At 58.0% G+C, this 18,519-nt stretch overlaps 2 protein-coding genes across 9 annotated transcripts; one reads left to right on the top strand and one right to left on the bottom strand.

Annotated features, from left to right (window-relative positions):
• Positions 1 to 190: 190 nt before the first annotated feature.
• TSEN34 (tRNA splicing endonuclease subunit 34) lies at positions 191 to 5,688 on the bottom strand. 4 transcript variants are annotated; one of them, XM_028094703.2, is made up of 5 exons: positions 5,589 to 5,688; positions 4,593 to 4,839; positions 4,106 to 4,349; positions 3,699 to 3,956; positions 191 to 705 (listed from the first exon to the last, which is right to left on the bottom strand). In XM_028094703.2, exons 2-5 carry the CDS (start codon positions 4,833 to 4,835, stop codon positions 518 to 520), a joined length of 933 nt encoding a protein of 310 aa, XP_027950504.1. In that variant the 5' UTR covers positions 4,836 to 4,839; positions 5,589 to 5,688; the 3' UTR covers positions 191 to 517. The 4 variants fall into 4 exon arrangements, with proteins under 4 accessions (XP_027950504.1, XP_027950505.1, XP_027950507.1 ...); XM_028094704.2 differs by lacking the exon at positions 5,589 to 5,688 and adding an exon at positions 5,528 to 5,576; XM_028094706.2 differs by lacking the exon at positions 5,589 to 5,688 and adding an exon at positions 1,966 to 2,026 and having other exon boundaries at positions 617 to 705; positions 4,593 to 5,201.
• A 570-nt stretch (positions 5,689 to 6,258) lies between these two features.
• On the top strand, positions 6,259 to 18,480 carry MBOAT7 (membrane bound acylglycerophosphatidylinositol O-acyltransferase MBOAT7). 5 transcript variants are annotated; one of them, XR_015769221.1, is made up of 9 exons: positions 6,259 to 6,471; positions 7,193 to 7,271; positions 7,379 to 7,508; positions 8,045 to 8,171; positions 9,784 to 9,943; positions 12,177 to 12,537; positions 14,395 to 14,571; positions 14,797 to 14,994; positions 17,467 to 17,555. XR_015769221.1 is itself a non-coding variant. In XM_088027887.1 (8 exons), exons 2-8 carry the CDS (start codon positions 7,196 to 7,198, stop codon positions 17,852 to 17,854), a joined length of 1,419 nt encoding a protein of 472 aa, XP_087884013.1. In that variant the 5' UTR covers positions 6,261 to 6,471; positions 7,193 to 7,195; the 3' UTR covers positions 17,855 to 18,480. The 5 variants fall into 5 exon arrangements, 3 of the variants coding, with proteins under 3 accessions (XP_087884013.1, XP_027950502.1, XP_087884014.1); XR_015769220.1 differs by having other exon boundaries at positions 14,794 to 14,994; XM_088027887.1 differs by lacking the exon at positions 14,797 to 14,994 and having other exon boundaries at positions 6,261 to 6,471; positions 17,467 to 18,480.
• The last annotated feature ends 39 nt before the right edge of the window (positions 18,481 to 18,519 follow it).

The raw sequence follows: 18,519 nt of genomic DNA, 5'->3' as shown, positions 1-18,519 counted from the left end.
ACGCTATGCGAAAATCTTCTCAAAAGGAAATTTAGTGTGGTGGGAAGAGCTCAGACCTTGGACTCAGAAAGACCAGGTTTTAAATCCCAGCCCAGCTGGCTACCTACTAGAGGTGTGACCTCCTCCAAGCCTTTTCCTCATCTGTATAAGCAAATGCAAACACTCACACTTCCCAGGATTGTCATCAGGATTCAAATCACAGACTCCACGTTTATTCAACAAATTTACTGAGACCTCTTGATGCCTAAGCCCTGCAGAAACTGGAGTGAATCAAACCCAGTCTTTACCCTCAAGAAGCTCACAATTTGGAAACAGGTAACTACAGAAACATCACAGCACAGTAAGTGCTTTGAAACAGGGACAGAAATAAGGATGTAGTGTTTATAAATCCGGAGTCAAAACCTAACCGCAGAGAGAGGCAGGAAGGTCTGCAGCGTCCCATATGCAGAGATGAGCTTGGGGCCATCTAGAAAGGCTCTGTCCACAGAGGCAGCCACATCCCCACGGGTCTCTGGAGTCACTGCAGGCTGGTCCACTGCAGGGAGGTGTAGACCACCTTCCCGTCAGGCTGAGGAGAACACAGCAGCAGCGTCTTTCTGACACTGGTTCCCAGGCGGCCTGCAGAAACCAGGTCCTGCAGTGGAATGGGGTCCCCCGGAGCCCAGCACTGAGCAATGTAGTGGGCATGGAAACGAAGTGGGTCACCTGGGTGAGAGAAAGACACGTAGCAGTTCCCAGTGGCAGAGGGCTGGAAGACACTAGAATGTCCACAGGTAGGAGGCGGGAATCATCCTAGTAATCACTATGAATATTTCAAAATAGCTATTCTTGGACCCAGCAATCCACTTCTTGGAATTTTTTACTTATAACAGTGCTAAAATATACCTACGAAGATGTTCACTCTGTTATTATTTACAACTGCTAAGAAACGGAGACAACCAAACCACGGACTTAAGTTCAGGGTCTCTCTGTAAGACTGAGTATCATACTGCTGTTAAAACGAGAAGAATGTACCAATGTGGAGAAGTCAATGATACCCTGTGTGGGGAGAGAGAGGGTGGGGCAAGCTGTCCCACACATTCAGCATAATCGCATTTAAAAAACAAAACAACTAATTGAACAGATCACTGTCGTGACGTAAGAACCAAGACCACAAAGTCCGTCAAAGCCATGAGGAACGCAAAGGATGTCACGTGAATATCCAAGGAGAAGTGACTCTAACAGACTAAAAGAGGAATTTACAATACGATGGCGTAATAAATAGGTGGGATAAAGGAGTTAATACAATTTTTCAGAAAAGGACCCGACAGTAAGTATTTGGTTTTATGGGCCACGTTACAACTACTCACCTCTGCCACTTTGGCACCACAGGAACCACAGGCCATATGTGAGCAGACAGGGCTGCCTCCCAGTAACTTGACCTTTAAAACCTGGGGCTGTGGTCTGCCCCTGGATCAGGTAAATCTGATCAAGCAGAGTCAGAGCCAGAATGGGGCACCACCCAGAAGGTTAAGTGCCAGGTAACGAAAACCAACAAGAGCAGGGCGGTGAGATGTCCCATCTGAGAGGACTATTGGCTGGGTTTCCAGCCAAGAGCCAGGCATCGCTCTGGCTGGTGTGACACCTCTGCCCGCGCAGAAGGAAGCATCAAAATACCTGAGAAGGGTACCCCAAAACTGTTCCGAGACGCTTAAGGCCTTTATAAGTTCGGGAAGCTTCACTGTTAGAAATAGGTAAGGGCCTTAGTCCTTGAATATTTTAATCTTCAGGAAACAAGGATTCTACATATATCTCATATACCGAGTATGTATTCTTTTAGAAATATTGACCCATTAGAACTAACAGGTCAGTCATTTGGTTCAGTTTCAGATGTGTGATTGAGTTATTGGTGGATTTACCCTTATTTTAACCGCAAGTTTTAATAAGGCTATTATCAGTATTAGAACATATAAACTTAAAACTTACCCCAATTACAAGTTATTAGATCTGACTTTCTGGCAGGTTCCATAACCAGAACACCATACAACTTAAAAAGGAAAATAAACATACTAAAATTTAAAATGCAGGGGTGCCTGGGTGGCTCAGTCGGTTAAGCATCTGCCTTTGGCTCAGGTCATGATCTGGGTCCTGGGATCGAGCCCCACATCGGGCTCCCTGCTCAGCAGGGAGTCTGCTTCTCCCTCTCCCTCTGCCTGCCGCTCTGCCTACTTGTGATCTCTATCTCTCTGCCAAATAAATAAATAAAATCTTTAAAAAGATTTGGCACCACAGAGAGAGGGGAGGGAGAGGGAGAGAGAGAGAGAGAGAACACAAGCAGGGAGAGTGGGAGAGGGAGAAGCAGGCTTCCCACCGAGCAGGGAGCCCGATACGGGGCTCGATCCCAGGACCCTGGGATCATGACCTGAGCCAAAGGCAGACGCTTAATGACTGAGCCACCCAGGTGCCCCTGAAAAAAAATTTTTAATGCAACTTATAACACTGAAAATTACATAACTCCTTTCACAAGTGGTATCAAACATGGACTAACAGTCCCCTTAAAATCTGCTAGATTGGAAAAAAGATTTGTAAATTGCACTGAAAGCTTAGAAAAGAACTAGATATTAGTATTCATATGTTAAGTTCATTTTCAAAACGAGAATAATCTTTTACATACGCAAGTCACAAAAAAACAGTAGTAAGGTAATTAGAGTGTGGTTATCTGTAAAGAACGGGGCAGGTAAACTGTTCTAAACTCCTAAGTCAGTCCCTTAGTTGAGTGTTTGGTCTGAGAAGAGATGAAGGCTCTTGGCTCATCTGCAGAAGACTCCATCGGTCTCCAACCAACAGCTAAGATCTGACTACTTATCTGGTGCTTCTATCCTTCTATGTTCTCAGGAGGAACAAAAAAGGTGATTTTCCTGCAGACTTACTTTTTCAACCTTTTAGTTAAACATTAAAGGCACTCATACTACAAGTTCAAAATTTAACTGATACATTGAAAGTCTCCTTTACCTACACCCTCCCAGAGGTAACCACTGTACTTGGGCTGGAGTACGTGCTTTCAGGCCTTTTTCCACTTGCTACTTACTTTCTAGTCAGTACTCCATTCTAAGTTCTTCTCATGTTCTTTAACTAGAGCCATATATATATATATTTTAAGTAATCTCTACACCCAACGTGAGGCTTGAACCTACAACCCTGAGAACAAGAGTAGCATGCTCCACCAACTGAGCCAGCCAGGTGCCCCTAGAGTCATGACTTTTAAGGCTACTTAAATAATGTGTGTATAACTCCATGACAACATAAAACATAATGCACTTCTACCACACCTGTTTTCAACAAGTGGTTCTTTTTTTTCCTTCCCCTTTGGTCATTTTTTCGTAAATGTACGTGAACCTACATCAATCTCTCACAACTAACACCAATGTGTAACCGCTAACCTATTAATCATTCTGGTTGCTTTCTGATATTTCGCTACTGTAAAGAATCCTGCAGTGACGACTTCCTGTATGTTTTGTGCACGTATCTAAGTGAAACTTCTGGATCAAAGAAAGCGCTTAATCAAATTTGCTAAGCTGCCCTCCAAACAGGCTTGGGTTCCCAAGTGTTGCTGTCCTTCCATGGGTTTCAGAGGCTGAGAAAAGACAAAAAGGGAAAATGCAGACGGTGGTGGGCTTGTGAAAAAAGGGGCAACAATGGGAGGTGCCCACAAAACTCACCAGGATAGACCAGGAAGTCACCCCCGAACTTGCCAGCAGCACTGAGGAAGAAGCCTCGTTCCCACAGGTCTCTGTAGATGCTGTAGCGAAGCTCATGGGCAGGACGACCAGCATGGGGCCAGTCTTTGGACTGGACACGCCAATCCAGGGGCCTAGCCTTGATGGGTCGAGGCCTAGCAGTGGCCAGCTGGACCAGCAGGGCGGACCTGGGCAAGGGGGCCACCCCATTTGAAGGCCCTGGCTGGGGAGAAGAGGAACCTGGGGGAGGTGAATGCAGGAGTCTGATGAATCCAAGGACAAGGTCTTCCCATCCCTCAGAGAGTTCCAGGCTCTCGATTCCCGGCCAGGATTCCCAAAAGATCTCCCGCCTACTTCCACTGGTCCCTGGACTCCACTCCCACCCTCACCTGCTTCCTCGGGCTCTCCAAGAGCCTGGCTAGCGCTGGCCTCACTCTCTGCAGCATCCGGGTTCGCACCGGCCTCCTGGCTCTCGCTGGCCTCCGATTCCTGTTCTAGCTTCTGCTTCTTCGCAGCCTGGCCCTCCGCAATCTTCTCTAGGAGCTCCTGACGACGAGTCTCACGGGCCTCGGCTGCCAGGGCGCTTTGCTCCTGGAAGCCCTGCTCTTGCTGGCGTTTGAAGGATGCCAGAGCCTGAGGAGTAAGCCAGCGGGAATCCCAGGATCCAAGTCTGCGCTGCCTTAGGAAGCCAGGAACCCTGACTCGCTGACTCCTCCCAACCCCAAAGCCCGAACCCGGGGATCCTAGTCTCCTAAATGCACAGCATTCCACAATCCAGGGCGCCCAGACCCCTCCCACCGCAGGGACCTGGAGTCCGAGTGTCCTGCCTCTACTTCCGCAGGTCCAGGGCGTTCACGTCCCCGGCCCGCCCCTTACCAGGCTGTGTTGGCGCGGATCCGGGCGCGGGGCGCTGACCAGGGTCACAGCGCCGATCTCGGCCAGAAGCCGCGCCTCTTCGGGCATCAGCAGCAGCGGGAGGCCCAGGCGCGAGTTCTGGCGGGGCCCGCGGGGCAGGGCACCCACCGTGCGGCCCCCCACTCCCAGACGCTCCCGCAGTGCCTGCACCGCCTCGGCTCCCCATACCAGGGAGCGGCCGTTCGCCACCTCCACCACCAGCATCCTCCTGCGGGAGCCAGGGGGGGCCCAGGGGTCACCGACAGAGCGCTCCCACCGCCTCGGGGTGGGGGATGGAGGGTCTCAGCGAGGCCCCGCCCCTGAGCCTGGGGGGGTGGAGCCTCGCCCGGGCCGCGCTTGCCACCTGCCGATTCTCCAGGCCAGGCTCCGCCCCCTGGGCGCCAGACCCCGTCCCCACCCAGGCGATCCCGCCAGCCCCCGGGGCCGACGAGACGAGGGCCCGCCCCTCGCCTAGTCGCTGGGGAGCCGCTGGGCCCTCCCAACCCTGCGGTCAGCGTCCCGGCCATCTCGCCTTCTCCGCTCGGAGAGACACCGCCCTTAGCGCGGGGCCACGCCCCCCTCCCAGTGACTCGGAACTCGGCCCCTCCCCTTTCCAAACCACCGAGGCGGGGCCCCAGAGCCGCCTCGCGCGGTGTCAGACGCCCACCGTAGAAGCCCCGCCCCCCGGCCCAAGGCTTTCGGGCGTTCGGACCTCCTCGGCCCGGCCGAACTCGCAGCCCCGCCCCTCCTGAAGGCCGGCGGCTCGGCTCCCATCAATCCCGCAGCCAGGCCCCGCCCCCTCCGGCCGCAAGCCCTCCCGGTTGGGGAGCGAGTACCCGCCCCACTGAGCGAACCCCACAGCCGGAGGCCCCTCCCCCTGGGCACCCGCCATCCGTTCCCCGCTCGGGCGGGCTCACCACCCCCGTGAGCGCTCCCCTCAGAATGCAGCACAGTGCTCCGACAGAACCAGTTAGTCACCTCGTAAACACCAGCTCGCAGTCCCGGCGGAGCCACCCCTACGTAGCGCGCCACGCGCTACTTCCTCCACCCCTCCCCATCCCGAACCCCTGCGTCAATTTCGTCACGCCGCCACCTCAGCGAAGCGGGAAGTCTGGGATCCGCCCCCAGTGGCGCCGTAACCCCTGAAGCGGAACACCTTGGCCCCGCCCCCTCGAAGCGACACTCCCTCCACCGCTTGGGTTCCGCCTCTAGGGAAAGGGAGGCCAATTACCTTGGCCCCGCCCCGGTGGCTGACACGTCACCGGGGTCCCGCCCCCTCAGGGTGAGCTGCTGTTAGCCCCGCCCCCTTGGAACTCTCTAGATCACCGCCTCCTTCGTGTTGCCTAAGTTTGTGGCCCCGCCTCCTTCTCAAAAAACCCCAGACACCGCCTATCTCCTAATCTAAGTCAAACGGGCGCTGTGACCCCGCCCACATCCAGCCGAAGCTCTTGGTCCCGCCTACATCCGAACAGAGACCTCCGAAATAAACCGAAGCTTGTGGCCCCGCCTCCAAACTGCCACCGGTTCTGCCCGAAGGAACCCGAAGCGGAGGCCCCGCCTCCCCCCGGTCCCGACACGTCCCTCCGAGCCCGAAGTTCCGGGCCCCTCCTCCTTCCAAGCTCGAGGCCCCGCCTCTTTACGTGCTCTGGGCTCGGCTGCCGTGAGGTCCAGGTGCAGAGGCGGAGTGGTCCTCGCGGGCGCTCGGAGCCGGCCGCCTCCCTGCCTGGCCTTCAGCCTGACGGCGCCGCGCACCCGGCCCCGGACCGCGACAGAGCGGCGCGCGCTCGGCGGGGGAGGCGTGGCCGGAGCCGGGGCGCCCGTGGGCCGGGACTGCTTGGCCGCGGCGTGGAGCCGGGCCCAGGTGGGCCGGGGCGGGGGCGCCTCGGGGGCGAGGCGGGGGGCTGCGGACCCGCCGGCCGACCGGGGCTGGCGAGGAGCCGAGAACGCGGCCGAGAGGGGAGTGGCGTAACCGCCTGTGGCTCTGCCGAGGAGGTCTGACCTGTGCTGGGGGGGTGGCGGGAAGCTGGGGAGGAGCTGGGTGGGGGGCGTCCTCCGGGCTTTGGGTGGGAGGCGCGTCTGCAGCCCGGGAGGAGGTGGAGGCCGGAGCCTGGGTTCTCGGAGAGGGAGCGCTGCGCTCCTGGATCCTCGAAGGAGGAGGAGGCTGGGAGCTCTGGAATCCTGGGCTCTCCAAGGGAAGGGCCCAGGCCAAGGGTTGTTCCTGGGTTCTCAGAAAGCGATGTCTGAGTCTTTGGGTCCTCAGTGAGGGTGGGGGGAGGAGCTTTGATTTCTGCGATCGCAGAGAGGCGTTGAGAGGTCGGGATTCCTGGGTTCTCACAGGGTGAGAGGGCTGGTGGCCTGGGTTCGCAGAAAAGCGGGGCTGGGGGTGGATCCCTTCATCCTGGGAGGAGGAATGTTCTGGAGGTCCGGACCCCCCTGCTCTCGAGAGGAGAGGAGCTGAGGGTAGGGCTCCATGATCCTCGACAACTGGGGACTAGGGAGAGTGGATTCCTGAATCCTCCAAGGGGGAAGAGCTGAAGGACGGACTCTTGGGTTCTTACTACAAACCTCCGCCCCTCCCCCAGACCATGTCGCCTGAAGAATGGACTTATCTAGTGGTTCTTCTTACCTCCATCCCCATCGGCTTCCTCTTTAAGAAAGCTGGTGAGTCAGGTTCCCCCCCAGTGGAAAATTGGGGGGGGGGCGTGGGGGAGACCGGGCAGGGGACTCCCTGGAAGGTTCCAGGCTTATGCTGTCCCTTCTCCCTGCAGGACCTGGGCTGAAGAGATGGGGGGCAGCAGCTGTGGGCCTGGGGCTCACCTTGTTCACCTGCGGCCCCCACACTTTGCATTCTCTGATCACCATCCTTGGGACCTGGGCCCTCATCCAGGCCCAGCCCTGGTGAGGATTTGGGGGGGGGCGTGGGGAGGGGGGAAACAGAGGGGAAGGAGGAAGCAACCTGTTTCCTCCCTGGGTCTGTCTCCCTTTCTGCCCTTGTCTCTGAGTGTCTCTTGTTACTCTCCGAATTCTCTGTGTCATTTGGCCTGTTTTTCTTTTTTTCTTCCTCTTCTGCCTTTTCTTCTGGGCCTCGTCCTTGTGTGTTTGGCCTGGTCCTTGATGTCCAAGTCATGTATTCAGGGGAAAGGAGGACTTGCACTGGCCCTGCCACCATTCGTGTTTCTATTACGTCTCTTTCCCTCCCTTTTGCTTGCCTCCCGCAGAAAAAATGGAGGACCGGAGGGTTTTCACCCGAAAGCTTCTCTTGAGCCCTCCTTCTCTCCTCTCTCGTCGCGCATCTCTGTGTGGCTGTGCCCCTTCTTCCACGGTCGCTCTCCCATTTTCTGTGGGCGGTGTGGGAGGGTCCGTAGCTAGAATCTGGGGGAGGCGGAGGCCAGGGCCCTGTACCCAGCACAGCTGGCCTTCTGCCTCTGCCCCAGCTCCTGCCATGCCCTCGCCCTCGCCTGGACCTTCTCCTACCTCCTGTTCTTCCGCGCACTCAGCCTGTTGGGCCTGCCCACTCCCACGCCCTTCACCAATGCCGTCCAGCTGCTGCTCACGCTGAAGGTCAGACTGCCCTCCAGCCCTCCCTTTGTGCCGCCTGAACTCCCCATCCTCACCTCCTCCTCTCGCCCACTCCCATGGGGAGCAGGGGAGGCGGGCTTTTATCTCCCACACCCCCCAGGGGTGGGACTTCACCTCTCAGCTATTCTCTGGGGTGAAGAAGTACATCCCCCCCACCCCCCATCCTCGTAGTATAACCCGTCGGCGTCCTTTGGTGTGTGCAGCGTGCCAGAGCGTGAGCTAAGTGCTTCACCAGCGCGTTCTCGAGGAGCGCATGTTGGTCGCAAGCCGTTTCTCAAAGTAGGAAAAACAGCTTTGGAGAGAAGGCACTTACCTAAGGGCACAAAACCAGGACGCCCGTGTCTGGCTGTGTATCACCCGGGAAGATGGGTGAAAGCAGATCCCCAGGCCCCACCCCAGACCGAAAAGTCAGGAGCTCCTGGGTGCTGAGCTCCATCCAGGACAGTCACACGAGGTAGTAAACCAGGTCCCGTTGGCGTCCTGGCTTCTGCACGGGAAGGCGGGGGCAGGCTGGAGTGGGTTAGCCAAGAGCTGGAGGAAGAGCTTTCAGGATGTGGGAGCAGGCCTGTGCTAGCCCCAGCGAGTGTTCATCAGGAGAAGGAAGGGGAACGGGGCCAGGGTGAGGGCTCTGGGCTTCCCATGGGGCCCAGGATCCACCGGAAATGGTGGTTTGGTTTGTTGCCAGAAGAGGTAAAAGTGACCAGGTTTACATGTCTGGAAATACGCCCTGGATGCTGATGGAATTGCCACGGGAAGGGCAGGAAGGGTGAGGATGGCCTCCTTGATCAGAAGTCTGCTGACAAGCAGTAGCGGCTTGATAGTCAGAACTCCAGCAGGAGATCCTGCGCTGGGGGGGGTTTGAGGAGCCACAGAGGACAGTGCAGGAATCCTGGACCGGCAGCCGGGTAGCCCCCACCTCGAGAAGATCGGTCGAGGGGCACAGCCAGCCCCAGGTGATCTTACGAGGGAAGGAAAGCCCAGCCCTCAACGCCTGCCTGCCCCCTCTCCGCCCAGGGCTCCTGATGGGCAGGAGGCAGGGGAAGCGGGAAGCCGGGCTGAGGCCTGCTGCTGTAGGCCCAGCCCAGGGTCTGCGGAGAGGGGTAGAGAACAGGGGTGGGGGGGCGGGCAGGCCACATACATTCAGCCCCGGGGAGGGGGGAGGCAACACAAAAGCGACAGACTCTAAGATCTACGGGATTAGATTTGGGGAGTAAGGAAGGTTTCTGTCCTGAGCGATTAATTGGCTGCTGGTGGCATTTGCTGAGGAGACAGGCTGGAAGAGGACCCGCTGTGGGGAGTGGGGGTGATACTGTGTTTCCCTCTGGATGTGTGAAGTTTGAGGAGCCCCGTAGGCACCCGACTACTAATGACACAAGGCACCTTGAGGGGTTTGGGGGTTGGAGGGAGGAGCCCAGTCCAGGGGTACAGTTTGGAGATCTTGAGAGCATGGGTGGTATCAAGCCACGGGCTGCAGAAGAACCCAGGAAAGGGAGCACCGAGGTAGAAGGGCCCAGGAGGGAGGGTTGGCGGGCAAGAAGCCACTACCCTGCCTCTTCTGTCTGATCTGTCCCCTGCCCTCGCCCCTTCCTCCCAGCTGGTGAGTCTGGCCAGTGAAGTTCAGGACCTGCACTTGGCCCAGAGGAAGGAAATGGCCTCCGGCTTCAGCAAGGGGCCCAGCCTAGGGCTCCTGCCCGACGTTCCCTCCCTGATGGAGACGCTCAGCTACAGCTACTGCTACGTGGGAATCATGACAGGTGAGTGTGCCTGCAGCCCCCAGGCCTGCCTCCTGCACCTCGTCACCCTGTCTCCACCTCGCACCTGGGGGTCTGCGCCCGCTTGGTGTTCCTGCCTCCACTCCAGCATCTGCTGCTCTAAGGGCCAGCATGGAGGCCTGGGTCTAGCTCAGACTCTCCCACGGCTCCCCCAGAGGACAGACAGACTGTTCTCGGCCTCAGGGATTCCTGTGGCTTCTTAGGAGCACACGGGATGAAGCAGAAAGGTCTACACGACCCTGATGTTTCTGCCACCAGGGAACAAATGTTCACGTTCTGTTCCCACTTGCGCCTCAGGGAATATTTTTCACTCACGTTGACCTCCCAGAAGGTTCTCCTTTTGACGGCAGCTTTACCGAACTGTCATCGATACTCACCCACTGAAAACTACATCCCATTCGCTAGTTTTCAGTGCAGTTGCGGAGTCGTGCAACCACCACCACCGTGTCACTGTAGGGCAATTGTGTCACTCCACAAGGAAACCTGGGCCCTTCCGCCATCATCCCTCCAACCTCCATCTGCCCCAGTCCCTGGACACCACTGGTCGGCTTCCTGTCTCTCTAGATTGGCCCTTTCTGACCACTTACGGATGGGATCCTGCTGTCTCTGGTCTTGTGTGACCTGGGAGGCTGTCACTTCTGTTCATTCCACTGCTCCGCCCTCCCCCGGGCCAGGGCCAGGTCATCACCGCATCTCAGGTGCTACAACTGTGTCCCATTCTCCATCAGTGACCCCCTGCAGTGCCTGCCCTGCTGGGGGCGGGGGGCGGGGGAGGGGGCAAGGGAAACCATATTCCAGCACTTCCCAGCCTATGGCGGTTTCCTAGCTCTTCGAACAGAACCCCCAGTCCTCAGTGCCTGCAAGGCCGGGAACCCGGCCCCTGCGACCCTCTGACTTCTCACACCACCCTCTTCCTCCCCAGAAGCACTGCTCTGCCTCCTCCCTCATGCAGAGCTCACCCCCGGCCCTCGGGGTCTGGCTCATCCGTCCCCATCTTTCTTAGGGACTTGTCTCCATAGCACCCCCTTCTCCGGGTCTTTGTTCCTCTTGATCTGGCTGGCTGGCCTCTTTCTTTCTCTGAGTCCTGTGAACTTCCCCCTCTCTGGTTTCTTTCTTTCTTTTAAGATTTTATTTTATAGGTTTAATTTTTTTCTTCTAAACTTCTATTTAAATTCTAGTTAGTTAACATATAGCGTCACATTGGTTTCTGGAGTAGAATTCAGTGATTCATCACTTACATGCAACACCCGGTGCTCATCTGAACAACTGCCCTCCTTAATGCCCCTCCCCCATCCAGCCCACCCCCCGCCCACCTCCCTCCATCAGCCCTCAGTTTGTCCTCTCTCGTTAAGAGTCTCTTATGGTTTGTTTCCCTCTCTGTTTTTCCCCTCCCCTTCCTCTGTGTTCATCTGTTTTGTTTCCTAAATTCCACATGAGTGACATAACGGTGTTTGTCTTTCTCTGACTTATTTTGCTCAGCATAATACCCTCTAGCTCCATCTACGTTGTTGCAAATAGCGAGATTTCATTCTTTTTGATGGCTGAGTAATACTCCATGGTGTATATACACCACACTTGAAATTGTATGTTTAAGTAACCTCCACACCCAGTGCCCAACGTGTGGCTGGAACTCAGGACCCCTAACATCAGGAGCCTACCAACTCACTGGCTTCTTGCCCCTTTCTGTCTGAGCCTCCCTCCCCTGTTATGGGTTTCATACCCCCACCCTCTCCCAGCTCTGCAGTCTCAGGCCCCTGGCCTCCAGACCCCGAGCTGTGGCCACCCTCCCAGCCCGTTGGAGTCTGACCAGCTGCCTCCTCCCCAAGTCTCCATTCCTCCCCCGCCCCCTCCAAGCTCCCCATCTCAGACCCCTCCCCAAGTCTCTGCTCCCCCGTCCAGCTCCCCAGCTCCCCAGTCTCAGGCCCCTCCCCAAGTCTCTGCTTCCCCCCAGCTCCCCAGTCTCAGGCCCCTCTCCAAGTCTCTGCTCCCCCCACCCCAGCTCCCCAGTCTCAGGCCCCTCCCCAAGTCTCTGCTTCCCCCCAGCTCCCCAGTCTCAGGCCCCTCCCCAAGTCTCTGCTCCCCCCCCACCCCAGCTCCCCAATCTCAGGGGAGACTGAGATCCTGGGACCATGACCTGGCCTCCAGACCCCGAGCTGTGGCCACCCTCCCAGCCCCGTGGAGTCTGACCAGCTGGCCCTCCTCCCTCCCGCCACAGGCCCGTTCTTCCGCTACCGCACGTACCTGGACTGGCTGGAGCAGCCGTTCCCGGGGGCCGTGCCCAGCCTGCGTCCCCTCCTGCGCCGGGCCTGGCCCGCCCCGCTCTTCGGGCTGCTCTTCCTACTATCCTCACACCTCTTCCCGCTGGAGGCCGTGCGTGAGGACGCCTTCTACGCCCGCCCGCTGCCCGCCCGCCTCTTCTACATGGTCCCCGTCTTCTTCGCCTTCCGCATGCGCTTCTACGTGGCCTGGATTGCCGCCGAGTGCGGCTGCATTGCTGCCGGCTTCGGGGCCTACCCCGTGGCCGCCAAAGCCCGGGCCGGGGGCGGCCCCACCCTCCAATGCCCACCCCCTAGCAGGTCAGGCAGCGGGAGGGAGGCTTCCCAAGACCCGGCAGGCCCCATCACCACTGGCTGGCCCTGCCCCTAGCAGGGAGGGGAGCGGGGGGGGGGGGGGTCACCACCGGTTGTCAGTGCAGTGTTGCCCCTTGGCCGCCACAGCCCCCCTACCCCTGTCCTAGGGAGCGGCCCTCCCGGGTCTCCCACTGCCCCTCGTGCTACTGCTTGTCACCTCTTGGGATGGCCGACCACTCTCTGTTGCTAGGAGAAGGAAGGTGGTCTCTTAGCGACCATGTGCCACCCTCTGTTGCCATGGAAGTGTCACCCCAGTAACTCGATTGTTCCTGGTTGCTTGGGTTACCATCTTTGTGCTGGGCTGGGGCCCATACTTTGTGGCTAGGGAAATGGTTCCCTAGCAACTAGACTGCCCCTCTTTGCTAGAGAGGCACTTCCCTAGCAACCATGGCCTGCCCCTTCCTGCCACAGACTTGCTTTTCATTGCTATGTAAATGGAACCCCCTAGACTGGCCTTTGTTGCTAGAAGCCAGCACACACACACACCCCCAACCATGGGATGTACTGGCAGCCTGAACCTTATAAGGAAATAGCATCCCTGAACCCGCTGCCCTCTAGCTGAGGGGACATCACTCCTAGCCACTGCAGGTCGCTTTCCTACCGTTACCAAGGATGTACCCTGGTAAGGATGGATTGACCTGGTTAACAGTGCTACATCTCCTTAGTTGCTAGGTACAACATCTCCTTAATTGCTAGGTAGGTCACACTGCCACTAACTAGCGGCGTCTTGTTGCTAAGGAAGTGTTGCCTCTATGTTGCTAGGGAAATGATGCTCCCAGCAACTGGGAATGGATTGCACCACTGTTCCAGGCAACCAGGGGTGGCCTTCTGCCTGGGGCTAGGGCTGGGGGGAGCAGCCCATCAATGTAAACTATGAGTTCCTCCTTGCTCAGTTTGGGCCATCCCCTAGTAGTCACGGACAGCCATTCCATTAAGGGGGAAGCAGCACCCCACACGAATTTCAGCCACTGCCCTAGTAACCATGGGTGGACCTCCAGTTACTAGAGAGGGTGTCCCCCAGAAAAGGTCAAGCAGGAATTGAAGGCTTTTCTAAATCTGCTGGGCCCCACTCTTAATAGATGGATTCGGTTCCATTAATAGAAGCCACCAGCGGTTCCGGTAGGTGCAGGATGTTCGCCACTGCTGGGGGTGTTGGCAACAGGGACTCAGGAGCCACCGTGTTGCTGGAGATGACACATCTTAAACAATCATAGGGACCAGTTGCCAGGAAAGGCCTTTCTAGAAGCGTTTCTAAACATCCTAGGCCTTGTTGCTAAGGAATGCACTTTCCCTAGCAACAGAGACGGCAAGGAGTCACGTGGGTCCAGAACATCGCCCTAGCAACCGCAGACCCCCTCGTTGTTAGGGATGCTCCTTCCCTGGCAACCACAGTGTCTTGACTACTCAGAAGGGACCACACTTGGGGGCTTCTCGGAAGGTAGTGAGCTTGGTTGCTAAGGAAGCGCCTTTCCCTGGCCTCTGAGACCAGCGAAGGGCCAGGTTGCTAAGGACTCGTAGCTTAGCAACTGTAGCCCCCACAGACCTTTCGTTGCTGCTGCAGCCCCGTTACCAAGAGGAGGAGGACCCCACTGTCGGTGAACTGCGCCCCCCACCCGTCTTCCTCCCCGAAAAGGCTCCTCCTGGGCTACCCTCCCCTGTTGCCCTAGCAAATGTGGCAGCCAGAGCTCTTGCCTGGCCGTGATCCCCTCCTGAGCGGCCGGGGCTGGGACAGGAGCCAGCGTCGGGAGGGGGCCTGGCTGAGCTGCATGTCTGTCCCCCACCCTCACCCTCCACCCCCCCCAGTCCGGAGGAGGCGGCTTCCCTGGAGTACGACTATGAGACCATCCGCAACATCGACTGCTACGGCACTGACTTCTGCGTGCGGGTGCGGGATGGCATGCGGTACTGGAACATGACGGTGCAGTGGTGGCTGGCACAGTATATCTACAAGAGCGCGCCCTCCCGCTCCTATGTCTTCAGGTGAGCCAGCCTGCCCTGGGCAAGCACGCGACTACACCTCCCGGTAGCCTCTGGGGCTGCCCGCCGGCCCCGCGGCCGGGCCTCCGCCCCTGAGGATCATGGGAGTTGTAGTTTCTTGAGGCTCTTGCCCTGCCATGGGTTCGCAGTGCTCTTGGGTAGATCGTTACCCCTCCTACCCCGGGCCTCAGTTTCCACCTCTGTAAAGTCAGCCTTCTTCGACAGAAGCAGTGTACTGAATCCTATGGACTCTGGCCAGACTTTCGGGAATCTTGGCCCTGCCCAGCTACGGAGAAACCTTAATGAGTTAGCTAAGCCGTGTTTCCTCAACTCTTGAATGGGGGTAATGCTGTTACCTGCTGCATAGGTTGATGTGAGGACGAAGCAAGATAACGTGTGACGTGTCCTCACTGTGGGGCCCGCCAGGTGAGTGGTCACTGTATGTTAGCTTTTTTCCCACCACTTCTCTGGTATTTCGCGAGTGGAAGCTTTGTGCCAGACATTGTGATGTGTGCAGCCTTAGGATGTAGGACTTACTATTCTCATTTCTTTTTTTTAAGATTTTATTTATTTATTTGACAGAGAGAGACACAGCGAGAGCAGGAACACAAGCAGGGGGAGTGGGAGAGGGAGAAGCAGGCCTCCCGCCGAGCAGGGAGCCCGATGCGGGGCTCGATCCCAGGACCCTGGGACCATGACCTGAGCCGAAGGCAGACGCTTAACGACTGAGCCACCCAGGGGCCCCTTACTATCCTCATTTTAAAGACAAGGAAATGGAGGCTCAGAGAGGTTAGGTAACCTGCCGAGTGTCCCTCAGCCTTCCCAGAGCCAGCACGTGAGGTCAGGTTGCAGCTGACACATTCTCATCATGAAGCCGTTCCTGATGGCCACTCGGGAGCCAGACTTACCTGGGTGCCCGGTCGGGGCCTGGCACAGAGTGGATGTGGGGATGAGAAAGTGCAGAGATGAAGCGTCATGCCAAGGTGGTGGCTGTGGGTGACAGAGGGCACAGAAGGGCCAATCCTGGGATGGGGAGACCGGGCAGGAGGCAGTTTCAGGAGTGGGTTGGATGAGGGAGTCAGAGGGGTTTAGCGTCACTGACCCTGGGGTGACTGTCATGTTCAGCTGCGGTTACTGGATAGGTCATTAGTTGGGTGATGCTGGCGCCTCAGGAGAAGGTCGGGGTAAGAAGTGGACACTCAGCATCGGGTAGAGGTGATCCTGAAGGCTCCGGGGCCGAGCATCGGGTCAAAGCCCAGGGCGCTCCAGCGTTTACATTAGAGGTTCTCAACTGGGGGCGATTGTCCCACACTCCTGCGGGCATTCGGCAACATCTGGAAATGTTTTTGGTCATAACTGGGAGGTGCTACTAGAATCCAGGGGTTAGAGGCCGGGGGTTAGGGGCTGGAGAGGCTCTTCCACATCCTGGGAGGCACGGGACAGCCTTCCTACAGCACAGAATGATCCAGCCCCAGATGTTGAGAGTGCTGAGATTGAGAAGCCCTGGTGTGGACTAGGGACAAAGCCCATGAGCTAGGACAGTCAGGAAAGTGTTCCCTCCCAGGTGGGAGCCAGGTGAACCAAGTGTTTCAAGGCTGAGGGAGCGATCTCTTGTGTCGCATGATGTCAGGAGCTTCAGTAGACAGAGGTGTGGGGTTGGGGGGGATGGGATGAGGAAATCTCCAGCAGCCTTGAGGGGAGCCGTTTGGAGGGCGGAAGTGAAAGCCAGCCTGAGCGGTTGGAGGGAGGATGGGACGGGGGAAGGTTTGAAGGGGAGCATTGTTCTTTGGAGAGTGCGCTGCACAGAGGAGCGGCCGGATGGCCCACAGAGTAGGGCTCAAGCCCAGAGCGCAGGTGTGCCTGTGAGGAGTTGTGGGTGCCCAGGGCCAGTTCACGTGTGCCTCACTGCCCTGCTTCTCCCTGTTGGGACCATCATTGAAATGCTCCCAGCCCAGAGAATTCTTTCTCCGCCACAGGTAGGAAAAGAAAGTTTGGTTCGTGAACTAGCGTTAAACCAGGCTGTGATGCATGCTGCAAGTAACCCCCTAGGAAAATGACCAAAACGGAAAAAAACTCACCTTTAATAGACCCACAGACAAGGAAGAACCCCCATCCCCACCCCAGGCCATAGTCCGTGGCAGAACCTGCTGTGATTTCTGTGTCTTCCATGGAAATGGGGACCATAGCCTGCATTTGTGGGTCTTCCACAGAGAGCATGTTTGGGTTCGTAACAATAGGGAAACGTAGCTGGAGATTTCTGAGTCTTCATGAATCAGAAATTATACTGATCCCCAAAAAGAAGTGGCCAGGGGCTTGGGTTCGTGGGTCTTAAGGAAAGATGTGATAAGCAGGGATTAATTGGGTTCCTGAAGAGAGTAGTGACTCCTGGGTCTGAGGGAGGAGGGGCTGGGGCCTGGACTCCTGGGTCTGAGGGAGGAGGGGCTGGGGCCTGGACTCCTGGGTCTGAGGGAGGAGGGGGCTGGGGTCTGCACTCCTGGGTCTGAGGGAGGAGGTCTGGGGGCTGGGCTCCTGAGCCTGAGGGAGGAAGCTGGGGCTGGGGGGCTAGGCTCCTGGGTCTGAGGGAGGAGGAGGCGGGGGGCTGGGCTCCTGGGTCTGAGGGAGGAGGAGGCGGGGGGCTGGGCTCCTGGGTCTGAGGGAGGAGGGGGCCGGGGTCTGCACTCCTGGGTCTGAGGGAGGAGGGGCTGGGGGCCTGGACTCCTGGGTCTGAGGGAGGAGGGGGCTGGGGTCTGCACTCCTGGGTCTGAGGGAGGAGGTCTGGGGGCTGGGCTCCTGAGTCTGAGGGAGGAAGCTGGGGCTGGGGGGCTAGGCTCCTGGGTCTGAGGGAGGAGGAGGCGGGGGGCTGGGCTCCTGGGTCCTGAATCTCAGCCCCTCCCCCAGGAGCGCCTGGACCATGTTGCTGAGCGCCTACTGGCATGGCCTGCACCCTGGCTACTACCTAAGCTTCCTGACCATCCCGCTGTGCCTGGCGGCCGAGGGCCGGCTGGAGTCAGCCCTGCGGGGGCAACTCAGCCCTGGGGCCCAGAAGGCCTGGGACTGGGTGCACTGGTTCCTGAAGATGCGTGCCTATGACTACATGTGCATGGGCTTCGTGCTGCTCTCCCTGGGAGACACACTACGGTATTGGGCCTCCATCTACTTCTGCATCCACATCCTGGCCATGGCCGCCCTGGGGCTGGGGCTGGCTCTGGGTGGGGGCAGCCCCAGCCGGAGGAAGACAGCACCCCAGGCCACCAGCCTTGCCCCAGAAAAGCTCCGGGAGGAGTAGGGAGGAGGCGGCTGCCGCCGCGACACTCCCTGGGCGCGTCAGTCCAGCCACCACGCTTTTGCCTGGGAATCGCGGGCACCAGGCTGCTGTGTCTTTTCCCAGAAAGAGCTGGATTTGGCTGAGGGCCTGGGGAGGATTCTCATTCCTCAGCTCTGCCCCCCCCCCATGCAGCAAGGCGGGGCGGGGGGTGCCCTCCCTGCTCCCCTGCCCTCTGCCCTGAGGGCTCAGGAGGCTGTTTTCCCTCCTGGAAAGTCAAGGTGTTGTCCAGAGGGGAAGCCCCCCCCAGCAGGGGCCCCTGGGCCACAGCGTTTCCCCGTCAAATTCCCCTTTTCTGGCCCCACGGTGTGGGGCGGAAGCTGCCCGGAAGGTTCTGGGAGTGGGAAACCTCTCTGGAGGCCTTTGCCCGACGTTCCTAGAACAGTGTTTCAAGCCTGGCAGGGAACATAACCCTCCCATTTCCTAACGGGGAACCTGAAGCGCCAAGGAGCAGACCTCTGGACGTGGTTCTTGCAGCTTCCATCGGAGCCACCTCAGCCCCAGCGCTCCTGTCCCCCTCTTGTCATTCTCTGGCCTAAAATAGGGCCAGAATGTGTGAACTCCCCCAATAAAATGTTTCACGAAGACCATCCGTGTGTCTGGGGGTGATCAGGCGTGGGGCTCCCGCA

Source organism: Eumetopias jubatus, unplaced genomic scaffold, assembly GCF_037043125.1.
Source record: "Eumetopias jubatus isolate StellerSeaLion01/CBP00866 unplaced genomic scaffold, mEumJub1_p1.0 scaffold_10, whole genome shotgun sequence".
Taxonomy (NCBI): Eukaryota; Metazoa; Chordata; class Mammalia; order Carnivora; family Otariidae; genus Eumetopias; species Eumetopias jubatus.
The sequence above is the reverse complement of the archived record's forward strand: the minus strand, read 5'-3'. Positions and strand labels throughout refer to the sequence as shown.